The sequence below is a fragment of the Rattus norvegicus genome, chromosome 16 (genome assembly GCF_021556685.1).
Source record: "Rattus norvegicus strain SHRSP/BbbUtx chromosome 16, alternate assembly SHRSP_T2T, whole genome shotgun sequence".
NCBI lineage: Eukaryota > Metazoa > Chordata > Mammalia > Rodentia > Muridae > Rattus > Rattus norvegicus.
The window spans coordinates 77,027,714-77,050,515 of NC_141549.1; the positions used below are offsets into that span (position 1 = coordinate 77,027,714).

General features: G+C 50.1%; 2 protein-coding genes across 38 annotated transcripts in view; one reads left to right on the forward strand and one right to left on the reverse strand.

The window, feature by feature from the left end:
* The window catches only part of Erich1 (glutamate-rich 1), a gene marked incomplete at its 5' end in the record, with an annotated part of 52,793,804 nt that overhangs the window by 46,157,154 nt on the left and 6,613,848 nt on the right, over positions 1–22,802 (forward strand).
* Ank1 (ankyrin 1) overlaps positions 1–22,802 on the reverse strand; it is a 179,656-nt gene that overhangs the window by 79,281 nt on the left and 77,573 nt on the right. For 27 of the 38 annotated variants that reach the window (XR_015639441.1, XR_015639439.1, XR_015639440.1 and 24 more), the window contains 1 exon segment: positions 7,235–7,336. Coding sequence is in view for 34 of the 38 variants with exons in the window: in XM_087588433.1 (XP_087444559.1) it covers positions 7,235–7,336 (102 nt within the window). In the remaining 4 variants the exon portion in view is untranslated. 38 annotated transcript variants of the gene reach the window in all.

A 22,802-nucleotide genomic window follows, 5' to 3' on the forward strand; every position in this document is an offset into this window, starting at 1 on the left:
AGGTAAGCTCTCAGCTATTGCCCCAGTGCCCCGCCTGTCTGCCCCTACATTCCCCACCATGATGGTCAAGCTTCCAGTTAAATGCCCCCTTTCACAGGAGCCTTGGTCCATCACAGCAATGGAATGGTAACGAATAATCTCTCTAAGGGCCCCACCACTTACAACTGTGCACCTCTTTCCTCCAGCCTTTGTGCCCCCGAAGCCTGGCTGTCCTGAGGTCCTGATCTCATGCGTAAGCAAGTCCTAGCTTGGCTGGGCAAGTGAAGCATTTCCCGAGGAAATGAATGAATATCCATGCACCCTGACATGGATGCAGCCCCTCTTCTTTCTGAAACTTCTCTCGAGTAAGAGATTCATGCCTCGTCTTCATATCGTGAACTCAACAGCCATCAAAGCACAGTGTGGAACTGGACGGTTTGCTTCCCTTCCTGACCTTGGCGATGCAATGTGATGAAAATGTCTCTTGCGTTCTAAGAGACTAGAACTTTTGCTGGACCCCACTGCCAGAGTCAACGATACACCTTGAAGTCACTTAAGACTGCTGTCCTACTGTGTGCTCAGACTTGGATTTCTCGTGTGATCAGCTTCTATAAGGTAGGTAACAGATAGCATGATCATGAGCTATGTATTCTGCCATGCTCCCGACCCGGAATAATGCAGGCTCTGAGAGCAGCAAACACAGAAGTTGAGAGCAGCTTCCTCTAATCTCCCATAAAGCTTGAGAGCAGCCAGTTATGAGCAAGGGTTGATGAATCGATGTTTATTGTCTCAGTCATTTGGGATCAGCTGGGGCCAGTGACTTAATCCCGTGTAAAAGTCTCTTAAGGATTTTTGTAAAGTGTCCCCTTCCTTCCCCTTGGGATGCCCTCTGCTGTTTAATAAAAATGGGACAGACACGCACAGCTCACACACTAGACAGACACAGAAACTTACACAGAAAGGCACAGACAACACAAGGACAAACAGATCCACAAGACAGCCTTCAAGCAGGCGCATATTCAGACGTAGTCCAGACAGACAGAGGGAGGGAAAACACAGGAAGCATGAAGTAGAGAATTCAAATCTGGACTTGCCCTTGGCCAACGGGCTCCAAGGAGAAATGCGTTATGTCTTTTCATTAATGAGACACTGATAAATTGTTGGTGGCTCTGAGTTATTCCCTGATGTGTATAATATGAGCACTTGTTGATGACCCTGTGTTCTTTTTTCTCATGGTCACTGGTTAGTGCTAGAGCATGCTAGTCGCTAATGCACACACTCCACACACCCAATGGCGCTAGTCCACCCTTTCCTAGCCTCTGGAATGTGGCTCGACTGGCTACACATGAATGCATTTATGAACTGGAACTAGATGATTACCCTTCCTTTTCCTTCACTAGAAAGAGGGGGATGAAGGGAGAGAGGGAGGGAGGGAGGGAAGGAGGGAACCAGATGCAGGGAGATTGGTCTAAGTAGTCTTGACCTCTGGTTTGGTGTTTTGGATATCTGGCATTGCTAGAGCTTTATCTGGAAGACTCTGATGCCCTCAGCTTTGTTTGTCCTGTACCTGTTCTGGTCACCTTGCAAGCAGAAGTAGCATTCAAAGTGGCCAGATCGGGGAAGGGCTTGAAGCATCCGTGATGAGGAAAGGGGGACATAGCCCTCCATGCAGCAAAGACCACCCTCCTTTTCAACTGTCCATTGGCCCTCGTAATTAGCACGATGAACATCAAAGGGAGCTAAGCCCAAAACACTATTTCCCTTTTAAAAATAACCCAGACTCTTGACAGACTCTTGACAGAGGCTCCAGCAGGCTCCAGAGCACTGGCCTCGGGTGGCCTTCTTCTCTTTCTTTGACGAAAGCCACACTCTCGTAGTACCAGGTGTGGAATGGTACAGCCTCTCTCCCTGTCATCCCCGCCCACAGCTGTAGCCAGACAGCAAGGCTTCTGATTGTGGGGCACAGGCAGAATCTGGAACCACATGGTTTAATGTTATTCTATGTTGCCAGGAGGCCTAAAACAACAGGCAACACAAGACAGTCACAGGCCCATCTATAATGATCTGGAGTCAGCCTTCCGAGCTTGAAGGATGCCCTCCTCGCCCTCCTGCTTGTGTGCCCCAGGATGCCACTGGGAGCCCGGCACTCCTCTGTGGGTCCTTGTTTCTGAGCAATAGAAGATGTGATGTGGGGCTCACCTGTCACTGGCCCACAGGGCTCACCACAACAGCTCCTATGTGGCCAGGAGAATGCTTCATCTGTGCTCTCCCAGAATCGGGCAGGCTTCCTGCCTCAGTTCTTTGAGGGCTGGTCTCGGCTTGCCCCATGTCTAGTACAAGAGTGCATGGCCATCATAAATGCTCAGCACTGGGATTGCACAGTGGCTGCCCAAGAGGCCCTTTGCTGCCTCAGTTCCAGCGCATGACCCCGGCGGTAGGTACCATGATAACCTGACGTCTCTGGTGACTAGCACGGGTTGTCCCTGCAGCTTACTTCCTTTCGTGTGGCTGGCTGGCAGTGTGAGAAGCCAATCTGCTCATCCAACATGGTCTATTTTCAATCACCGTAGCCTCCGTGCTATGACATTTGATTCTACACACAATTTCTAGATGACACCAGAGCTGGGTATACGAAGTTGGGACTGGCAGGAGTATGCTCACCCCAGACCAATGCTTCCCAGCCACCTTGTCCTTGCTGCTCCCAGACAAGGCAATGCTTCCTAACCTGGGGTTCCTCACACTCTTCCTATTCCCCAAAACCACCAGTCTCTCTCTCCCTTCCTTTGTCCAGGCCTCCCAAAAGTTATCTCTTTCACACATCTAAAGCAGGCTTAACCTGCTAGGTACCAATCATCTGATGGGGGTGTTGATTACCTTTCCTGCCTTTTGCGTCTTCCCTTTGTTAGCATATAATACTCAACCTGTGTCCTCTGTCGTGTGCGTACAGTATCTAGAATGGAACCTGGCACACAGTAGCTGCTTCATAAACACGTACATAATGACTCTACGGTGTGGCTTTACACTGACTGTCTCATCTCTCTTTTCATGGTGCTAGAATGAGTTACTTGTGAGGGACCTATCTCAGGCCACCTTCCCTTCCTGTCTGAGTTCCAGCCTCAAAAGCCCCTGCTGCCATCCGTCTATCCCCACTGTCCTCTGTCCTTACACTACTCAGTTGGTGGCTTCACCATGCACACACTACGTGCTTCCAGAATACATGGATAGCTCCACTCTCCTAGACCAGAACCCCAGGGTCATCCAGGAAGCCTTTCTGCCCATTCCTGTTCACAAGCCAGTCTTAGTGGCTCTGTTTCTTCCCCTCAGCCATGACTTTTATCCAAGTTACCGACGATATTCTTCTGGACTGCCGCTGCGGTCTCATGACCAGCCCTCCTACCGCCTACTCTGCAGCGGCCATCTGTTTTGAGTACAGTAGCCAGTGTGAGCCTTTAAGTCGCACCTCCGGTGACTGTACCTTATGCTAGAACCCCAGGCTTGTTTTCCTTTGCTTTCAGTATAAAGATTGAAATCCTTAATGTGGCTGCATCTGCAAGCAGGAGAGCCAGTCAGCCCACATGCACGAACACAGTTGTGTGGGTTGCTCACTACTGAGATGCCTCCTTTCCTCTCAAATCCATCCCCTCAGCCATCAACTTCAGAGTTAAAGTCTGGGGCAGCAGATAGGTGCACATACATAATGTATACATGTGCATACCCTGATCAGGCCCCAGAGTGCGCTGTGCAGCTATGTAATGTCAAGCTCTTGTCGCTGGTAAGAGGCAGCTCTGTCCAGTTTTACCTCAACTGGGTCCCTGCCTGTCTATACTCAACCATGCTGGCTGTCCCTTCGTTAACCTCAGCTCAGCTCTCAGTTCCTGTCTTTTGCTTAGGGTGTCTTTGACCTCTGACCTTTGACCTCTAACTCTAGATCAGGTTCTGTCTTAGTTTGGGTTTTACAGCTGTGAACAGACCCCATGACCAAGGCAACCCTTATAAGGACAACATTTAATTGGGGCTGGCTTGCAGGCTCAAAGGTTCAGTCCACTGTCGTCGTGGCAGGAGCATGGCAGCATCCAGGCAGGCATGGTGCAGGAGGAGCTCTGTATCTCTATCTGACTGCATCCAGTAGACTGACTCTTCTGCACTGGGCGGAGCTTCAAAGCACACCTCCAACAAGGCCACACCTCCTCCAACAAGGCCACACCGCCCAATAGTGCCGCTCCCTGGGCCAACCAAATACAAACCACCACAGACTCCTATCTACTATATTCCACTCAGGGTATCCTACGTCAGTGGTTCTAAACCGTCCCAGTACTGTGACCCTTTAATACAGTCCCTCGTCTACGGCGACCTCCAACCATAAAATTATTTTCATGGCTAAACTTCATAGCTGTAACTTTGCTGCTGTTGTGGCTCACAATGCAAACATCTGTGTTTTCTGATGGTCTTAGGTGACCCCTATGATAGGGTCATTGGACACACATTGCAACCCGCGGGTTGAGAACCTCTGTCCTACACCCTTCGTTCATGGCCTTAGCTGTATGTCATTATTTGGTTATCAGCTCTTCCTGCCCACAGGGCTAAAGGACCAGGATTAGCCTACGTCCCTGTACACAGGACGACAGGGGATGTGGGGGTGGAGCTAAAGACCCGATGATGATGATGATGTTGGAATAAGTGACAAGGCAGAAGTTATGGAGACATTGGTGCTGTGTGGATACATGGGCACCCTGGTGTGAGTATCTTCTTTTTTTCAAAGCTGGGGACCGAACCCAGGGCCTTGCGCTTCCTAGGTAAGCGCTCTACCACTGAGCTAAATCCCCAGCCCCGTGAGTATCTTCTGTAAGCAGAAGAATGGTGACCAAGACATCTACTCTGACCTGGGCATTCTTGGCTCTCACATGGCTCATCTCCTTCACGTGCAAGCGTTGAGGTTTGGTCTTTGGCTGTGTATTGTAATGCTGAGTGCAGGCCCCCAGACCTGGTTGCCTCAGAGACAAGAGAGTCTGCACGTAGACCCAAGTGAGCTACATGACCTTGGTTCCAACTTATTTCTGATTGGTAAATAAAGATGCTGACAGCCAATAGCTGGGCAGAAGAGACGTAGGTGGGTTCAGGGTTCCCGGACTTGGGGGGTCGGAGGAAGTCCATGAGGAGGAGAAGATAGAAGAGGAAGAGAAATTCGCCATGAGTCATGCAAACATGGCCCTGAGGGCTGGCCGATTGGAGTTAAGAGCAGCCCAGATGAAACATAGTGAGTAAGAACTCAGGGTTATCCATAGGAAAATAGATTCTAATAGCATACAGGATATGGGCCTAGCTCTTGTGCTGTTTAAGCCTTACTGTAAATGATAAAAGTTGTGTGTCTTTTATCTGGGAACTGAATGATCAACAAACATACCTAGAGTAATTTTTATTACGTTTAGAGCATTGTGTCTGCGTGTACGCATACAAGCTTGAGGAGGGCACCAGATCTAATTATAGATGGTTGTGAGCCACCACGTGTTTGCTGGGAATTGAACTCAGGACCTCTGAAAGAGTAAACAGTGCTCTTAACCACTGAGCCATCTCTCCAGCCCCAAGACCTAGCGTAATTATCCTCTTTTGGCAAACTCATGTGACTCCTGCCCCCAGAGTACTTTTTTGGAAGGTTATGTTCACACAAGGTGAAGCCTGGGTGTCTTACTGCCATCCTCAGCCCCTGACTGGAAGACCAAAGTCTGTGTTTAACCACAAGCAGCAAGTATGTGTCACAGTGAGCTTTGCGTGGTGGTGGACTATCTCGGTACCTCTCATTGCCTTGGTGTGGCAGCCGGGTCTGGAGTCTGAAACCTAAAGCAGGGCCCCTTCTGCACTGGCATATAGGCTCTGCATTGGCAGGAGCCCAAGAGAAAAGGTGTCAATAAAGCCCCAAAGTTGCCCACCTACCTCTTGCTTTCATCTCCTGAAACCTACAGCAAGCCAGGTAAAGGCGGAAGGCTGGGAATTGCAGCTGTCTCCTCAGGAGGCCCTCAGATGAAGCCATCCCTTGATGCCTCCAAACCCTCCATTGCCACAGCTAGCCAGATGCAGCCTCTGGCACTCAGCTGTCCCATTTCAGCTCAGGGGTTCCTTTAAGGCTGGAAGATTCATCCCGGAAAGGCCTCCCTAGGGCCCTGGTACTACTGGAAGTTGCATGGCAGCTAGGACACAAAGAATCTTGGGACCCTTGGGGTTTGTGGCCGCTCACTCAGCACAGAGATAGGCTCTGGGCTGTGGCCTGGAGGATGTCTGGTTTTCTCTCAGACCTGGCAACCAAGACTTCCTCCTTGTCCCCAGGCCTCGTCCATGTTTCCTTGCCCAAAGCATTGCATTAGCACCCTGGCCAACCTCTCCTCCATCCACGTGGGACATCTAGTTCAACCCCTGAGTGTTCAGGGTCTGGGTGTGCATGGCTGCGTGTCTTTCTGGGTGAGGGATGACTATGGGAGAGGACAGTTTCCTTTTTCCTCATCCTACTCATTAGCTCAAGTCCAGCTCACACCTTTACTGCCACCACCCCCAGCCCACTGCCATGGGCACAGTCACATCATACCCTACATCTATCATCTGTCTTACCTTCTTAGCTGTGAGCTGAAGCTCATACAAGACCAACTTGGCCCTGGGAAGGGGAAGGTTGTGTTGTATCATTTCCACTGGGCCTGGAGGGGTGGGAGAGGCCACTAGAGCACAGAGGCAGGTGGCCATTTGCATTCTGGGAGTTTGTCGCCGTTGTTGGGGATGCCAAGCAAACTCCTACCACATTAAATATGAGGACATCATCCTAAAGGGAAGAAGGCATTCCCAGCAGGACAAACACTATGGATTCCACTCGTAGGAGATCCCGGGAGTGGTCGAGTTCCTAGATGTTGAAGGCAGAAGGTTGTCTCCTGCACCACTCATGCCCAGGAACCCAAAAGACTGCTGACGGGTAAGGGGATTTATGCCATTGCTCCAGCATTGGTTTAGGGCTCATTTACAAAAGTGGTTTCTAAGTCAACAACAGGATACACAGTGACTTCCAAGGGAGGGGCTGCATTGACCAGGCCTGAGCCCGGGTCCCACTGCAAGAGCAAGGTGGCCTTTCTGTCTATGGGACCTGGGCCAGAAGGGTATTAACACATGGTGAGCCTCAGCAGAAGCCCCAGAGACACTGGGGGGCACTGAGAAGAGTGCAGGAGAGCATGTTCCGAAGCTCTGCGACATCCAAGAGGATACGTCGTCTCCACCCACTGACCTGGTTACAGGTGTTAATGTCCACTCCATTGCGTAGGTGATCCAAAGCCTTGTCCAGGTTTCCCGAGCGTGCCGCCCGCAAAAAGCTGGTAGCAGCATCGGCCTGTGCGGGGGGGAAACAACAGGCTGTGAGTGTACCCTGCAGCACGGCTCTCATCATCATGTGTGCACACAGCATCCCCAGTGGTGTGCCAGCACCTGAAGGTCTGGGTGTGCAGCTCCCTTAGAGCTCGGGGTTCCCTCCCTTCAGGTACTTTACACACGACCAACCTTGCAAGGACTGAAGAGAGGCTGCCTTTGAGAGTGATCCCAAACCAGTTCTGACATCAAACACTCAACACGGTCATGGCTGCCTCCAAGCTGCAGAGCCCTCCATGTCCCCTCCAAACACCCTCTCCCCCACCATCCCTACTGCTAGGTATTGAACCTAGGGCCTCACACACACTATATAAGCGCCAGCCCCAGCACCCCAGCCCCTCCTTTTTCTTTTTTCATTTTGAGACGGAGTCTCACCAATCTCCCAGCCTGGCCTCAAACTCTATAGAGCCCAGCTATCCCTTGAACCTGTAACCTTCCTATCTCAGCCTCTCAAGTCACTGGGGTGACAGGCCTGAACCTCCAGGTCTGTTCTGTTCCTGTCCTTGCTGGGGACTAAGGATGTCAGGATACAGGCTCTGGGGCCAAAGACTCAGCGACACAGGCTCAAAGACTGGGTGAGCTTTATGGCATTAGAAACAAATGTGTGTGGGTATTATTCTCCAACTAAAACGCTAAGTGTCAGGTCCGAAGAGTGGAGAGCTGAGGAGATTGTGTAAGGTCACACATGAGGTAAAATGTACAGCCGATTCCAAGGTCGGCAGCACGGCTCTTAGGTTCTTTTTTTTTTTTTTTTAAGATATATTTATTTCTTGATTAGGCTTATCCTTAGATTTTAACTTTTAGAATGCTGCTTTAAAAATAAATTAAAATGCAACACTTAAAAAAAAAGATGTATTTCTTTCTTTCTTTTTTCTTTTTCTTTTTTTTTTTTTTTGAGTATTTTGTTTAGGGAGACGTGGATGGAACTGGAGTCATAGACAGTTGTAAGCTGCCACATGGGTGCCGGAAACCAAACCTGGGTCCTCTGGAAGAGCAATCGGTACTCTTAACCCCTGAAAGATCTCTCCAGTCCCCAATCCAGGCTCCTTATCAAGCCAGTACCCACACAGTTCTTTTTCTTGTCCCTGCCTGCTGTTTGGTCACCTGCCACACAGACAACAAGTTTGTACAATCGCTGTCCAAAGTGCTGGTTTGCATTAAAGGTGAATGTCAGCCAGAGAGTGAGAGTCAGGACAAGGGACAGTGTTTGTGCAGACATGGGGTGGGCACAGAGGCCTGGAGTGTGGGAAAAGGTTCCTTGTGGCTGTCCTGGGTCCTGACTGAAGCGGGAGAAGCCTTTCTTGTACCCTCCGTGTGCTTCTGAGAACTGGCACACAGCCCTTAGCACACAGAGCCTGCAAAAGTGTGTTTAACCTGGAAGGGAGGCCATGCAGTAGTAGCCTGTGTGGGGCCTCCAAAGGAGCCAACGTCCTTATCCCCACAGTCTGAGCTATGTCCTCCTTCATGAATCGTCAGTGCAGAAGTCGAAACACTTGTTGTTTTCCCTGAGATGAGATCAGCCTAGATTCCTTAGGCCGGCCCTCAATCCAGAACTCAGTGTCCTTAGGGAAGATGCACCCAGAGGGGAGAAGCAGAGAGAGAGAGAGACTGAGCCACGAGCCGGGTGGCCTTGAAGAGGACGGAACACAGAAAAGCTTCCCTTGTAGATGCAGCATGGTCCATTTCTGCTTCATTTGGATGTTTGGTTATCCTGCCTGGTAAGGGACAGACTCTTATTTTTTTGAGTCATCTGGTTTGTGGGGCATTGGTATCACGGCTGCACAAAACTAATACAGGTTAGTGGTCAGGCTCCCTAACTTGAAAGAGTTGCAGTCCACAACCACCAATCCGAGATACTGTGAAACAGTCTAACTCTCTCTCTCTCTCTCTCTCTCTCTCTCTCTCTCTCTCTCTCTCTCCCCAATCCCCACCCCCGACAAAGGGTCTCTGTGCTGCCATCAATAGCAAGTGCATGATTGTAAGTGGAAAACAGTCATGAGTATTGAAACCTTTCCCCAAGCTAGTCTTCCTCAGGTCCATGTATATTGTGTAAATAATGCGTCTATTACGTAAGTTTGAGCCCAAGCCCTGAGGCTGCCCACTAATGTCTAAGGCAGGCTCCCTTTCCTGCCCTGTCATGTCAGGGGGCTCTCTTCTCTCCTTTCTGGTGCCCTGTAACATTTCTGGGCCTTGGCTACAGGCCTGCACCTGAGTATTTTCTGGCCTCCAGGGTTCTGTCTCGTCTGATCTGTGGATTCACTTCCTTTGCCTTCAAGGTCCCACTGGGCACCTCTGCTACAGGACACTGTAGCAGAACCTTAAGAATTTAGTGTCCCTGATTTTAGGAGCTGAAGAGGTTTGCAACCCCATAGGATGAACAACAATATCAACCAACCAGACCTCACCAGAGCTCCTAGGGACTAAACCACCAACCAATGAATACACATGGAGGGACCCATGACTCCAGCCACATATGTAGCAGAGGATGGCACTGTCCAGCATCAGTAGGAGGAAAAGCCCTTGGTCCTGTGAAGGCTCCTTTTCCCCAGTGTAAGAGAGTGCCAGGGCGTTGAGGTAGGAATGGGAGCATCCTCATAGAAGCAGGGGAAGGGGGTATGGGAGACGGGAGGAAAAGGGGATAACATTTGAAATGTAAATACATAAAATATCCAAGAAAAACAAAATTGAAAAAAAGAATTTTAGTGTCTTTACATCTAGAAATGACAGGGAAGGAACTTGATTTTAGATTGAAGGACTTTTTAAAAAAAGTGTCCTTTTCTAGTTTTAACTGTTTGCTTCTTGGAGCAGGTACTAAACCCTTTGACCCCTTCAGAGTATTCTCTGACTGGAGGGTCAGCTTCTTCGGCAGGGCCCTGGGGTGGGGGAGACGAGAAAAGAGGAGGACCTGCTCACAGGTTCCCTGTGCTCAGCAGAATCAGACAGCCTCTCCCTCAGATGACAGTTACGATTGCTGACTCAGAAGAGCTTTCTGAATCCAACTGGAGGGAAAACACATTATTTCCTAAGCAGAGGAGTGTTAAAGAGGCCCTCTTTCCACCAATGAGGTTTTTTTTTTTTTAACAGCACAATAATAGGATTCAGGATAAAAAACCTCAAAGTGTGGGATAAAAATAAAGCAATCTCGGTCAGATACCACTGCCTGTCCAAAGCCCCGGTGATGGGAAAGAATACGGCAGACAAGCAGTGAGCAGGAGCCAATCCACAGCAGAGTGCTTAGAGGGTTTCCGCAGCTTCCAGGCAAAACCAGGGCAATTCCAACAGCAGGCCCTGGGCCAAGGGCACCGCCAACTGCTCGGGGATGGGGATGGGAGCTGAGACCTTGTACACTCAAGGCAAGTGTTTGACCATCAACCCCAGTCTGAGAGGTGGGTGCCATCGCCACCCCCGTTTTAGAACCAGTTAACCGGAGGGTTGGGGAGGTGAACGACTCCCCCGATTCTACAGCTCAGTATCAGTCTAGGAAGGTGCATGGGACTCTGAGGCCTATGATGCCAAGGTGCGTTCTCAGTGTATCTTTTATTTTATTTTATTTTTACCTGACTGTTCATTCAGGCAAATCTGCCAGGTATAAGGCGGGTAAGGGTGCAGTTTAATTTAGGTGGGTCCTACAGGTCCCATCTCTGTCTCTGAGCACTGTGTCAAGGCCAGTATGGGCCTAGAAAGGAGTCACCTCAGTCCAGGCCCTTTATTCTTTTCTTCACAGATGATGAAACTATGAACATAGAAAGAATGGCTTAATGTCACCTGGGTAGTTGGAAGCCAGGTCCAGGGTAAGGCTGTGTCCCCTTTGCCTTTCGCCTCTCGAAAGGATAGAGTAGTCAGGACACAGCAGCATTCTTGGGGTGACAGGCACATAATGACGTCACTCCCACCAGCTACTATGTGCCACACCCCCTAGTTCTACAATGGGTTTATTAAGGTTTTAAGTCCAGTATTACGTTGGGAGTGGGCGGAATGAAAAAAGGGAGAGAGAGAGAGAGAGAGAGAGAGAGAGAGAGAGAGAGAGAGAGAGAGAGAGAGAGAGAGAGGGGAGAGAGACTGACTTGGAATATAGTGACAGAGTTCTAAAGTAGCCAGTGGCATAACAAGGACTAATGGTTCCACTCCACCATCATTCATGAGAGTCTCACGGAGGTTGGATGATTCTCGGGCTGCAGAGCAACGGCTCTGGTTGGCATACAAGACTACTATCTTGCTCTTCCAACCCCCTCTGCCCACCTGTCTAGTTCGGCTACCCCAATTTAACTCCCTATTCCTGGTGTGCATGATCACTTTCTAAACGGTTTAACAGGGGAAGGGAGTCAGAAGAAACCCAAAGCCTTCCATTAAAAATACTGACCTGAATAAAATACTAACCAGAAAAGCAAAAGTAACAACATACTATGCATGCCCATGGGCCCTGATTAACCAGAACGAAGTTGCTGGATTTCTTGAAGTCCATCCATCCCCTGCCAGGTAGCCTCAGAGGTTGCTGTGTGAAAGGAGGCCAGGCTGGGGTCACCAGAGAAGGCCTGCTCTCTGTCAGGAGAACTCAATCCACAGAGCTTTACTTCCTCAGTTGGCTATGGAAGGAGAACACTCCCTGGGTGCCTTTATCTCTTCCTCTTGTCTCCATCTCTCTTCCCTCCTCCTCAACCTCCCTCTTATGTGTGTGGTGGGCATGTGTGTGCAGTCCCATGTACATGTGTGTGCATGTGCGCATGTGCATGTGTGTGTGTGTTTGTGCATGAGTGTGTGTTGGGACAGAGCATACATTTTCTTATATGTTTGGCCCGTATCCCTTCCATTTAACTCACGTGCTCTAATTTCCTTTCAACACAAGTACAGAGCTCCTGTTACCTTTTAAGCACTCAACATCAGTCGATTGCTTTGCTCCTCCCAAGAATTCCTGGAGCAGGTTTTTATTCTCTCTCTGTCTTTGCAGATGAAGTGACTAGCTCACAACGTTGAGTAACTCGCCCAGCCACACCGTTAGCAGCGACTGGCCTGGCCGGGGTTTGAATCTCGTGCTTTCCCAGGGTCTCTCTAACCACCTGTTATCACTTGCAAAGGTTCCTAGGGTTCCTGTGGAGTTCAGCTGTAGCTAGAGGACACTTACTTGCCTTCAGAGGCTGAAGCAAGGGGATGGAATTGCTGCTGGGACTCGAGTTAGGGAAAGTCGTAAGACAGGGTAAACCCTGTTCCCTACACTCAGACTATGGTGAAGTGTGTACTTCTTGAGCGAATTGATACCAGCATAGCCGTGGCCCAGGAGTCTAGTGTTCTGGGAGGGGGACTCTGGGAACATGATAATAAATGCCAGTATCTCTGTAACTTACTACAGTGCTTCCAAACTCACTGTAGGGTAGGCTACGTTTCATTTCACACTAGTGGGAGGCCTCCCAGTCGCACCTCCTTTGGGGTCTGAGCCTGCCTGAGTTCGGCAGAGCCTAACTTCTCCAATCAAGGTCTTGAGTATCCAATTCCCCTCTGCAAAGATGGGTGGAAATGAATCTCGGCAGAACGCAGTTTCTTTGGCAAACCATGGTGGGAACTCCAGGAAAGACGATCTCACAGATCCGGGCCGGGGGGGGGGGGTGTCAGGTGGGGGGTGGCTCACCCATCAGTTCGGTTCATCTAGCGTGTATGAGGTCCTGGGTTCCGCTCACGCAGCGTTAAGTGCGAAATGAGCTTTACACCCAGATCTGGTCCTCCAGGCCTTTGTCAGGCCTCCCATTAAAGTACAGTGCTCCAGCCCGGGCTTTCATTCTTTGTGTTTTGTAAAAACAGAAGCGAGACCCGGGCTACCACTCTGCCTGTGATTCCTTTCCAGAAAACGAGAGTGTCAAAGAACCCTAAACAGACCACAGTTGGATACAATGAATGAAAACCAGAGATGCGGCTGAAGAAGCAGCTCTGCGAGCGGGATGGGCTCCCCCTTTAATCCCTGCAGGGACCTATCTTGTCTTGGAGGCTGTGTGGTACAGGTGTGTGCAAAGCTGGGTGAACCCCCAGGCGGAAGACCTGCCTGTCCATTCCCAGTTCCTGCTTTTCCACTTGATGTTCTGTGCCTCTTCAAGTTGCGAGACACTAGTTTTCCCATTGTTAAAACAACAATGCAAAGCCGGGCTCTGTCATGCAGAGGTCTGCTTTTCTGTGCCCCATTCATTTCTGCTCCCTAAGGGACTTCAGGGACTTAGGGATTTCTAAAGACTTGGGGTCAGGCTCGCCTGTGCTCCCTACAGGGTCGCCAGTGCAGCCGAACCCACCGGACTCTGTCTCTGTTCCCCAGTGAGGGGCAATGCGCCCCAGTGCAGCTGCCCCCTGGCTCCAGCCAGCTTCAGGTCATGCCCGTGGGTGTCTCCCGGGGCCCAGCCTTGGCTGGCCGCAGCCTCCAGGCCTGAGGAATTTTCCTCTGGATTCCGCGGAGCCGCGGCGTGAGGCAGCAGAAGGGCAGACCCGGCGCGTCCCCGCTCACGACCCGCCACCCCACGACCCGGAAAGTTGGCACGTGCCGCCCCCTCCCCTCCTGTCCGCCTCCTGCCCCCGCACTCACCGCGGGGTCTGACCCCGACCTGCGCGGCCGTTCTGCCATCGCCCGGCGCCCGTTGACACCGGAGCTCCCTCGGCGTTATCTGCTGGGCGGCGCGGGGCGCGCGGGCAACTTACGAGGCATCTGGCTAAAAATACAGCCGCCCCCCGCCCCCCTCCGCGCACGCCTGCTCCGGCGCCACGACCCTGCGCGCGCCGCTAACGCCACCGGGTCATTTTCAGTCCATTATCGCGTCAGGCGGGAAAGAGCCACGATCCCCCGGGGGCAGGCCCTGCCGCTGAGCCCCGCAGGCCACCGAGCTGCAGGTGCGCCGCTGAAGCCGGGCACATGTGGCCAATGCGACCGAGGAGCTCCAAGCTGCACAGCGCTCTCGCCCTGTCTCGGCCGCCAGGGAGCCCGCAGCAGGCCAGCGTGAGCTCAGCAAAGTCTGTTTGTGCCCCGTGGATAATTTGTATATTTCCAGCTCTTCCATCACAGCCGAGGCTCCAGATTGCATAGCTTATTCCAGAGGCTGTGCCAGAGCCCCAGTGAATGAAAATGCGGAGTTAGGGACAGGCGTGTTAATCTTACTACTGCCTCTCTTTCTCCTCCCCGAGGTGGCCTGGTTAAAATGCCACTTCTGGCTGTGGACCTGGAGGAGGTATCCTGGTTTCTGATCGGGGCAGTAGGCACCTTTTCCTGGGGGTCATTTCAGGCACGGATGTCAAAAGCATGTCGGGAGCTGGTGTAGTGTTGGGGGTGGGGTGACACTATGCCAATCAAGGCCAACTCAGACTGATGAGAAATGGCCAGAGAAAGCTGCCCCAAGCGACATGGTGCAGGTTCTTGCTTTCTTCAAATGACAATCTGCGCCACGCAAATGCCCTCTTACCAACCCTGCTGCCGGACCTGTCCAGCAGTGTCTTGTGTGAGGATAAGAATGCAGGACCACTGTAAACGGAAGGGCATTATCTCACTTTCCCTCAGTCACCTGTGAGCTGAATGGACAGTGCTGAGCTCAGAGTCACAGCGCTGGCCAAGCTCACCACCAGCAAACAAAAGGTGCAAGGCCCAAAGCAAACTCACTCAAGAACCTTCCATGAATAGCTCTGTTAAAATCCCCAGGAAACTGCAGGGCTTGGGAAACAGTTCAGTGGATAAAGTCCGAAGTAAAACCATGATGACCAGAGTTTAGACCCCTCCCGGCCAGAACACATACAAATGCCAGACAAACATGGCGGCCTCATGTAATCCCAGTACTTGAGATGCACTCGGGGGATACCCAGGGAAAGCTGGCTAACCACACTCTCTGGAATTAGCTGGCAAGCTCTGTGAGAAACTCTCCCTCAATAAATAAAGTCAAGGAAGACACCTGACTTGGGTCCTCCACACACATGTGCTCACACGGCACGTATATAAATAACACATACATGCAAAATAAAAGAGTGTGCAGCGCCAGGAGACCCAAGGTGACGATGACCAGAAGACATGGACCAATCTAAAGTGTTCATCAAAGAAGTGGTATAAATTCTGCAACCAAAATGTATCCTAATAAAGCCAGCTCTATCTGAAGTCAGAAACATCACAGCTCTCCAGGACCCAGCACCACAGGAGGCCGAATTTGAAGACAGATACATTCTACAGGACTTTGGGAAATGCCTACACTGCTGTACCAAGGTACAAGTGTTAGTGTCTCTTCCCTTCTTCCCCACTGCTGAGACCACAGGACACGCTATACACTTCTTGCCTGTGTGCCCCTTAAAACTGCCTCCCGAGTTTACTCAGAGCCTCTGCACAGAGAGTGTCAATTAATAAGTCATGGTTACCGGAACAGCCCTGACTGCAGCCCAGTAGAGCATCCCAGGGGATACTAAGCTCCTCTTCCAACATTAATATTTAGAGAGATTGTGCCCTACCCAAATGGAAGATAAATAGCGTGTTTTGTTTTTCACTTCCAAAACACCACGTGACTTGCCGAAAGACCTGACAGGCTAATTTCAAGCTGTTTGAGGTGTGGCTAGCCTCTTAGGATCTGTCTATTTAAAATGCACAATTTGGTAAGTTTTGACATTAGCACACCTCTAGGATACCACACCATAATTAAGATAAGAAATGTATGAATCACCTCCAAAGTTTCCTGGGTCCCCCAGGTACTCAGTCTCTGCCACCCGCCTGCTGGTCTACATTCTTTAGACACCATAGCAGACATGGGGCAGTGTTTCACTGTGGTTTTTAAGTCGTATTTTCTTTAATAACTATAACATCTTTTCAGGTGCACATCTGTCACCCATGCATCTTTTTTAGTAATGCATTTGTTCATATTTTTTGCTCATTTTAAACTGAAATGTTTCTCTTATTGAAATTCTGTCAGTGTATCTCTCTCTGCCTCTGTCTCTGTCAGTCTCTCTGTCTCTGTCTCTCTGTCTCTGTTTCTCTCTCTCTGTCTGTCTCTCTGTCTCTGTCTGTCTCTCTCTCTCTGTGTGTGTATATATACACATGTGAATTGTTCTAGGAATCAACCCTAGTGTCCTTTCCCAGGCCTGGCAACCTCACACCACAAGTGAATTACAAACATCAACTGTTGAAATGGCTGAATTGTTGTGTTCTATATTCCTTACTCTTTCTCTACATGACTGGCACAGAGCTGAGCTAATTTTCAAGGCTGACATTATAGTCCGTTTCACTCCTCATCAGGATGCCGTGTGCCATGGGACTAAAGATGTGCAGAAAGGATCGGGCTGGACAGAACATCCCAGCTGCAAGGGGAGAGACAAATCAGCTTACAGTTCCCAGAGTGTCTCTGTCAGGGCAGCCATTGCAGAGAACGCTAGTTTACCATGGAAATGACAATGGAAGCTGGTGGACTTCCAAGCTTCTCTTTGAGCACTGGGGACTTTTCCCTCTACCCACCATTGTTACTACACTCTTGGATCCCATATATGGTCACCCTCCTCCTCATCTCCCATGTTTACCCTACATCAAGATGCTACACTTTCTAAGCTCATACCTACTGTGCCCAGAATCGCTGGGCACAACATCCACAGGAATCTTCTCCAACACAGAGCCCAGCATTGGTGAGCTGAGGCAGGTAGGAGCGGCTGGCAAAGAGAGCCCAGGCTCCTTCGTCTAGCCCATACTTTCACAGGATCTGCGGTGTCTCCAAGCTTGCCAAATTCTTTCCAGGCTCTCTGCAGCTCCCTCACCTTAGAAACATAATGAAGTACTGGGGGTCCCAGCTGCAGAACTGGGTCACTTGAAATTATGTCAGGAGACTATGTGGGAGGAGAAGAAACTAGCTGGGCTTGGTAGCACACACCTCTCATCTCAGCACTCAGGAGCCTGATGTTGGGGGTTAGTGAATTCCTGGCCAGTCTGGTCTACACAGAGGGACCTTGTCTCAATGGGGGGAGAGGCGATTGGTGACTTGACAAAGTGAGAAGTTCCCAGGGTGATGGGAACCCTGGATATATATAGACTGTGCCTGCCTTCCCCCACCCAAGGGGCTGTTCATTCTCTAGCTCTTCTCAAAACTTGGAAGAACATTTTCTCTCTCTCTCTCTCTCTTTTTTTTTTTAAGTTCTAAGCTCATCATACCTCCAGGACGCTGAGGAACAGGATGAGCTTTGTCCACTAATCTGGTATGCAAGATGGCTCTCCCATAAACATGACATCAGAGCCATGAGCTGGGGTAAAGGCAGAGTTCAAGCGTCTTGGGTCCCTACCACAGATGCCCTGCTATAACTGTCCCATCGAAATGACAAGGCTTGGAACTCACTTAACGGCAACAGAAAGTCTGCTCTCCTGGGTGGCATAACACCCTTTCTGTGAGCAAGGCCGAGCCTTCCACATCAGAGAAACAAAAACAGTTCTGCCTACCCGCCTAAGGGTCGTGTGGGTGATGCATAGGTGTCTGGCACACCGTGATATATGGTAGGTACCCAATGCATGAGTGCTGACACAGCTTTTCTCTTTCTATCATCTCCCTAACTGAGGTCTTGTTCTAAAGCTTTCTCCCTGAAGTCTAGAGTGTTTCTGATCTACCCTAGACAAATTGAGGTCTAAAAGAGGAGCCCCCCACCCCAAGGATCTCCAGATCTCTGAGTTTTGCATGTGCCATCTTTGACTTGACGTTTTCTACACAGACAACATAGTTCTCAAGAAGCAGCTACAAAGACGTGGTGCCTCCAGCCATGTCTGAGGGCTTCTTGTAGCATTTTTGCCTTGGTCCCCTCTTTATCACTTCTGCCTGTCACCCACACAGGGAGTCACCCTGGCTCCTAAGGACTCTGGGCACCATTGATAAGGGCGTGCCTGAGGTACTCCACCCTTTACTGAGAAAGGCAGGAGGTTTATCACCCTGAGGAGCCATGAGTGGACCACCCAATGGAGTGTGTGAGGCGCCAGGAGTGTCCCTGTGGGGGAAATGTTATTCCTCCCCTATGTAACTTGCCATAACCATCTGCTCACCAAGTAACTAGGGAGGATCTTTCTAAAATGTTTCAGAGAACGCTGATACTTTGATTCCATTGAGTGGCTGATGGCTCAATGGCATACTCTGTGCTCCCTACGTGTGAGGCCCTCAGCAGAATGAATAAGTAAATAAATGTTCTATTGAACTGCAAGAAGCACAGCATCCCCACCTAACACCCGTGGGGCGCCTCCTGAGCATCGTCACACGAGGACAGCAGAGAGGGAGAGAAACCCTGGCTGTTCCTCTTTAACAGTCTGAGGTCCCAGTAGCTAATTGGGTAATCCTGGGCACCCAGCCTCCCTGAGTGGACTGATGGCAAGTGTGGGGACTATTTAGGGAGGTGACCAGGGCTGGGTATCAGGTCCCACAGCATTGGCACGGGTGTCTGTCATGTTCCTTTTAAGAGAGTTGAATACCTTGGAAGTCTATTTTTAAACTCAAAAGGAAAAAAAAAACGCTGCATGGATTCCATGGGGGCCCTTGGCAAACTAGAAACAATTACAGTGGGGGAAGGGGTGGCAGAGTGTGGCTGAATCTAGGACTTTCTCTTTGCACACATATGGAGGTCTCGTTGCTCCTGGGATCAGATACTAACACAGGACGGCTTAAGCTACAGGCCGACTGTTTGGCTCAGCCTGGATGGAATTTGAGTCTGACTGAGCCTGTAAGTTAGTTAGAAGCAGTGTCTATGCTGGCTCTGGCTTTTCAGTGGTGAGCTTTGTTTTTTTGTTTTGTTTTGTTGTTTTGTTTTTCATATCTCTGAGTCCTATTGTGAAAAAAAAAATCCGTGTTTTTTTTTTTTTGTTTTTGTTTTTGTTTTTTTTCTTTTTTCTTTTTTTCGGAGCTGGGGACTGAACCCAGGGCCTTGCGCTTTCTAGGCAAGCGCTCTACCACTGAGCTAAATTCCCCAACCCCCCATTTTTTTTACACTTGATCTTAGCCAAAAGGCCGAGAAGCGATCCCATTTTTTTTTTAATACCTGTCAAATATATGTTCTGGAATGCCTGCCACTTCTAGCACCGCAGAGACTCCAACCAAGAATTTGCCAGTAGCGCACAAACCAAGTGTGACCTCCCTTGTGACCACTGTACTCAGTGCCTGGAAAACCCAGTCCTTAGGCTGGAGAGGAGAGGCCAGGAGATTGGACCAAGTAGTACATCAGCAGGAGACAGAATTATTTTCCCAATACTGAGCCATAAACAGACTCCGGTATCACCGTGGCTCATCGACGGGACAGATGAGGAGCACAGACTGTTTTCTGTACAAGAGCAGATCAGAACTTGAATATCCCTTCCTCTTTTTAGTAGGAGAGGGAACTAGAACTCCTAAGGAAAGACATGCCTTGAGCTGGTAACTATTTCTCCTGGGGCCGCCAGGAGCGAAGGAGGGGTAAGGCCCCCTTACAGACCTACTCACTTTGGAAGTCACAGGGTCCAGCATGGAGACTGCACCTACCTCGAGAGACCAGCAGGACCAAACTGAGTCCCAGATCAACCAAATGAGAGCTCCTGCCGGGCTTGGCCCAAACAACAGATGTGAGTCTTAGCATTATGCTGCCACACACCAGAGACGCCATGCATGGGAGCTGAGCCAGGATCTCAATGGATTCAATTCCTTTCCCGTTTTAAAATGAGCTGTATCTGTGAAAAGCTCTCGTGGCTGGTAGGCTAAGCAGCTCAGTGCTACATGAGTTGCCGTGGCGCCTGTTAGGGCATCCTTAGAACCACAGGTCTCTGAGGTGGAGATGAGACACCTGCTTCCCATCCAAGAGTCTGGGCCACGCGTCCAGAAAGAACCACATCCGATCTTCACCCCTCTGGCTTTTCCCACTATCTCTACAAGATACATGACCAAGTCCCGGCCCACAGGAGGCATTTTGTTTCTCGACTGTCAAGGCAGCAAAGCACTCCCATAGCTCCTACCTCCTTGTTAAGGGAGAGAAGATGTGGAGATGGCAGGAGGTGCGTGATTCTTTTCAGGTTTTTTGATATGAGGACTTTCACAATTACTCAGGCTGTCCTTGAGGTAACAGTAGCCATTCTGTCCCAACCTCTAGAGTGCTTTGATCTCTCTCTCTCTCCCTCTCCCTCTCCCTCTCCCTCTCTCTCTCTCTCTCTCTCTCTCTCTCTCCCTCTCTCTCTCTCTCTGTCTCTCTGTCTCTCTCTCCTGTTTCTCTCTCTCTGTGTCTCTCTCTCTGTCTCTCTGTCTCTCCTCTCCCTCCCTCCCCCTCTCTCCTTCCCCCTCTCTCTCATACACACACACACACACACACACACACACACACACACACCACCCTGCCTAGTCATAACTACGATTCTAAGAGTATCCCTGTCTTTGAGGGCAGTGGACCACACCATGTCACTCTGCTTTTTGCTCGTCTTCTGTAGGCAGAGCTGGCTGCATGTGCAGCTGACACTCAGAGCAAATGGCTGATGGGAAACCCAACTGTAGGGAAACGAAACGTTCTTGGAGCCATTCGTGAGCCGTCTTGCCATGCTGGTCCCACTTACTGAACCGTCTCTGGTGTTTCGAAACACGAAAGACAAATTCTCTACAGCCTGCCACTGCAGGAAAAACACAAACACCGGAGAAACGGCAACACTACACTCGTAGTCACCGGGCTAACATGGAAACTTGCTTAAGGTGCTAAAAAGATCTACAACTGTGGTCCTTGAAGAATGCCCAAGGATGCTCAGAGAGCTCTACCGGTAACACTCACCCAGGGCAAGTCAGGCCCTTCCTTAGAAAGGCAAGTCTGTCCTATAGGGACCGTGCCATGGAGCAGTCAGGGCCACCAGTGACCCACTTAGGCCTCTCCTACACTGAACAAGTTCTCTTTAAGAGACAAGAGATGGCGAATGGCCCACTGCCAGGCACAGTGATTGCCGCCTACAGCTGCCAAGAGGGGCCTGTGCCCTGAAGTTTGCCATTAGGAAAGGGGCCCTGAGGACCATGACTTGGATGCCTTCCACAGCATTGGCCAATGATAACTCCCCTCAGCGACAAGGAGATGCAGATAAAGGAGCAGGAAGGGGAAGCTTTGAAAATAATAGCTGGAGTGTGTGAGCCACACACTGTTCGAAGCACTTTAGATGTCATAACACGTTTAATCCTCTGCCTCCCCCAGATGTCTACTATTATTACCTTCCCCCCATTCTACAAAAGCCGCAGCAGAGACACCTTAAGTAACTTGCTCCCGAATCACCCCAGGGTGACGCGGGGGTCTGAGCTTGGCCCTTTCAGAGGGGCTGAAGGTATTATTAGGCCAGGCAACAAAAGTGAACCTCAGGATTTTACAGGAGGAACCGCTAGAGCATCCTCGTTGAGTATCATCACCCCTAGTCAGACAAGACCCCAGGCACTGATCTTTATTAATTCAGAGTGGACTATTCGTGTCATTGTCCATAGAGAGTAGGCTCCCAGGGTTTAGTGACAGGCCACTGACCACAGGGTGTCCTTTTCAAGAAGAGTGGGAAAACAGTCTTGCAACAGTGAGCTTCCTCTAACCCTGTCTACACTCACTGACCTCACTGGACACCGATGGCAATTCTTGCTTTAGCCACACCATCCTGATCAGAAGAAAGAAGGTCTCCATGGCAGCGCTATGCCTTTCCCATGGGTCCTGTCTCCTCAGATAGGAAGCATTGGTTACTTGACTCATTGCTGGTATGAAATACCTGGCAAAGGCAATTTAAGGAAGGAAGGAAGAAAGGAAGAAAGGAAGGAAGGACAGAAGGAGGGAAGGACAGAAGTAAGGGTGGGTTTGCTCTAGCTTTTGCTGGCGGAGATAGTTTCTATCTTAGCAGGGCTGGCACAGTGCTGGGAGGAGAAAGGGACAGCTAGTCACACTGCTCCTACAGTCACAGAGCAGAGAGTGACAAATGTCCAGCTCCTTTTCCCTTCCTGTACCAGAGTCCCAACCCATGAGCCTGTAGTGGGTCGGGCTCCCACATTAATTAACCTAACCTAGATAAGCTCCATGGGTATGCCTGGAGACTAACCTGATCTGGATAATCCCTCGCAAACGTTGGTAAAGATTACCCTCTAGGTGAGATATTTCATCAGGTCACCAATCTAGATTAATCATCACAAGCGGCCACAAGGTAGGTCACTTTCCTTCCTGCCCCATGGTCAGGGGCTGGTCTGCTGGCTATACGCTGACTTCTCAGGTTTCTTCCCTCTGCCCGCCACCAAAGCATTGTAAAGCATAACTCAGTTTAAGCTACCAATCTGGATTGATTGCCTCAGACCACCATATCTTTGCCCTATTTTCTTTTCACTGCCAGGGCATGGAAAGCAAGTGCCACACTATTTTGTGTGGGTCTCATCATTCTTTTTTTCTTTCTTTTTTTAATTTGGATAATTTATTTATTTACATTTCAAATGTTACCCCCTTTCCCGGTTCCTCCTCTCCCATCCCTTCTCCCC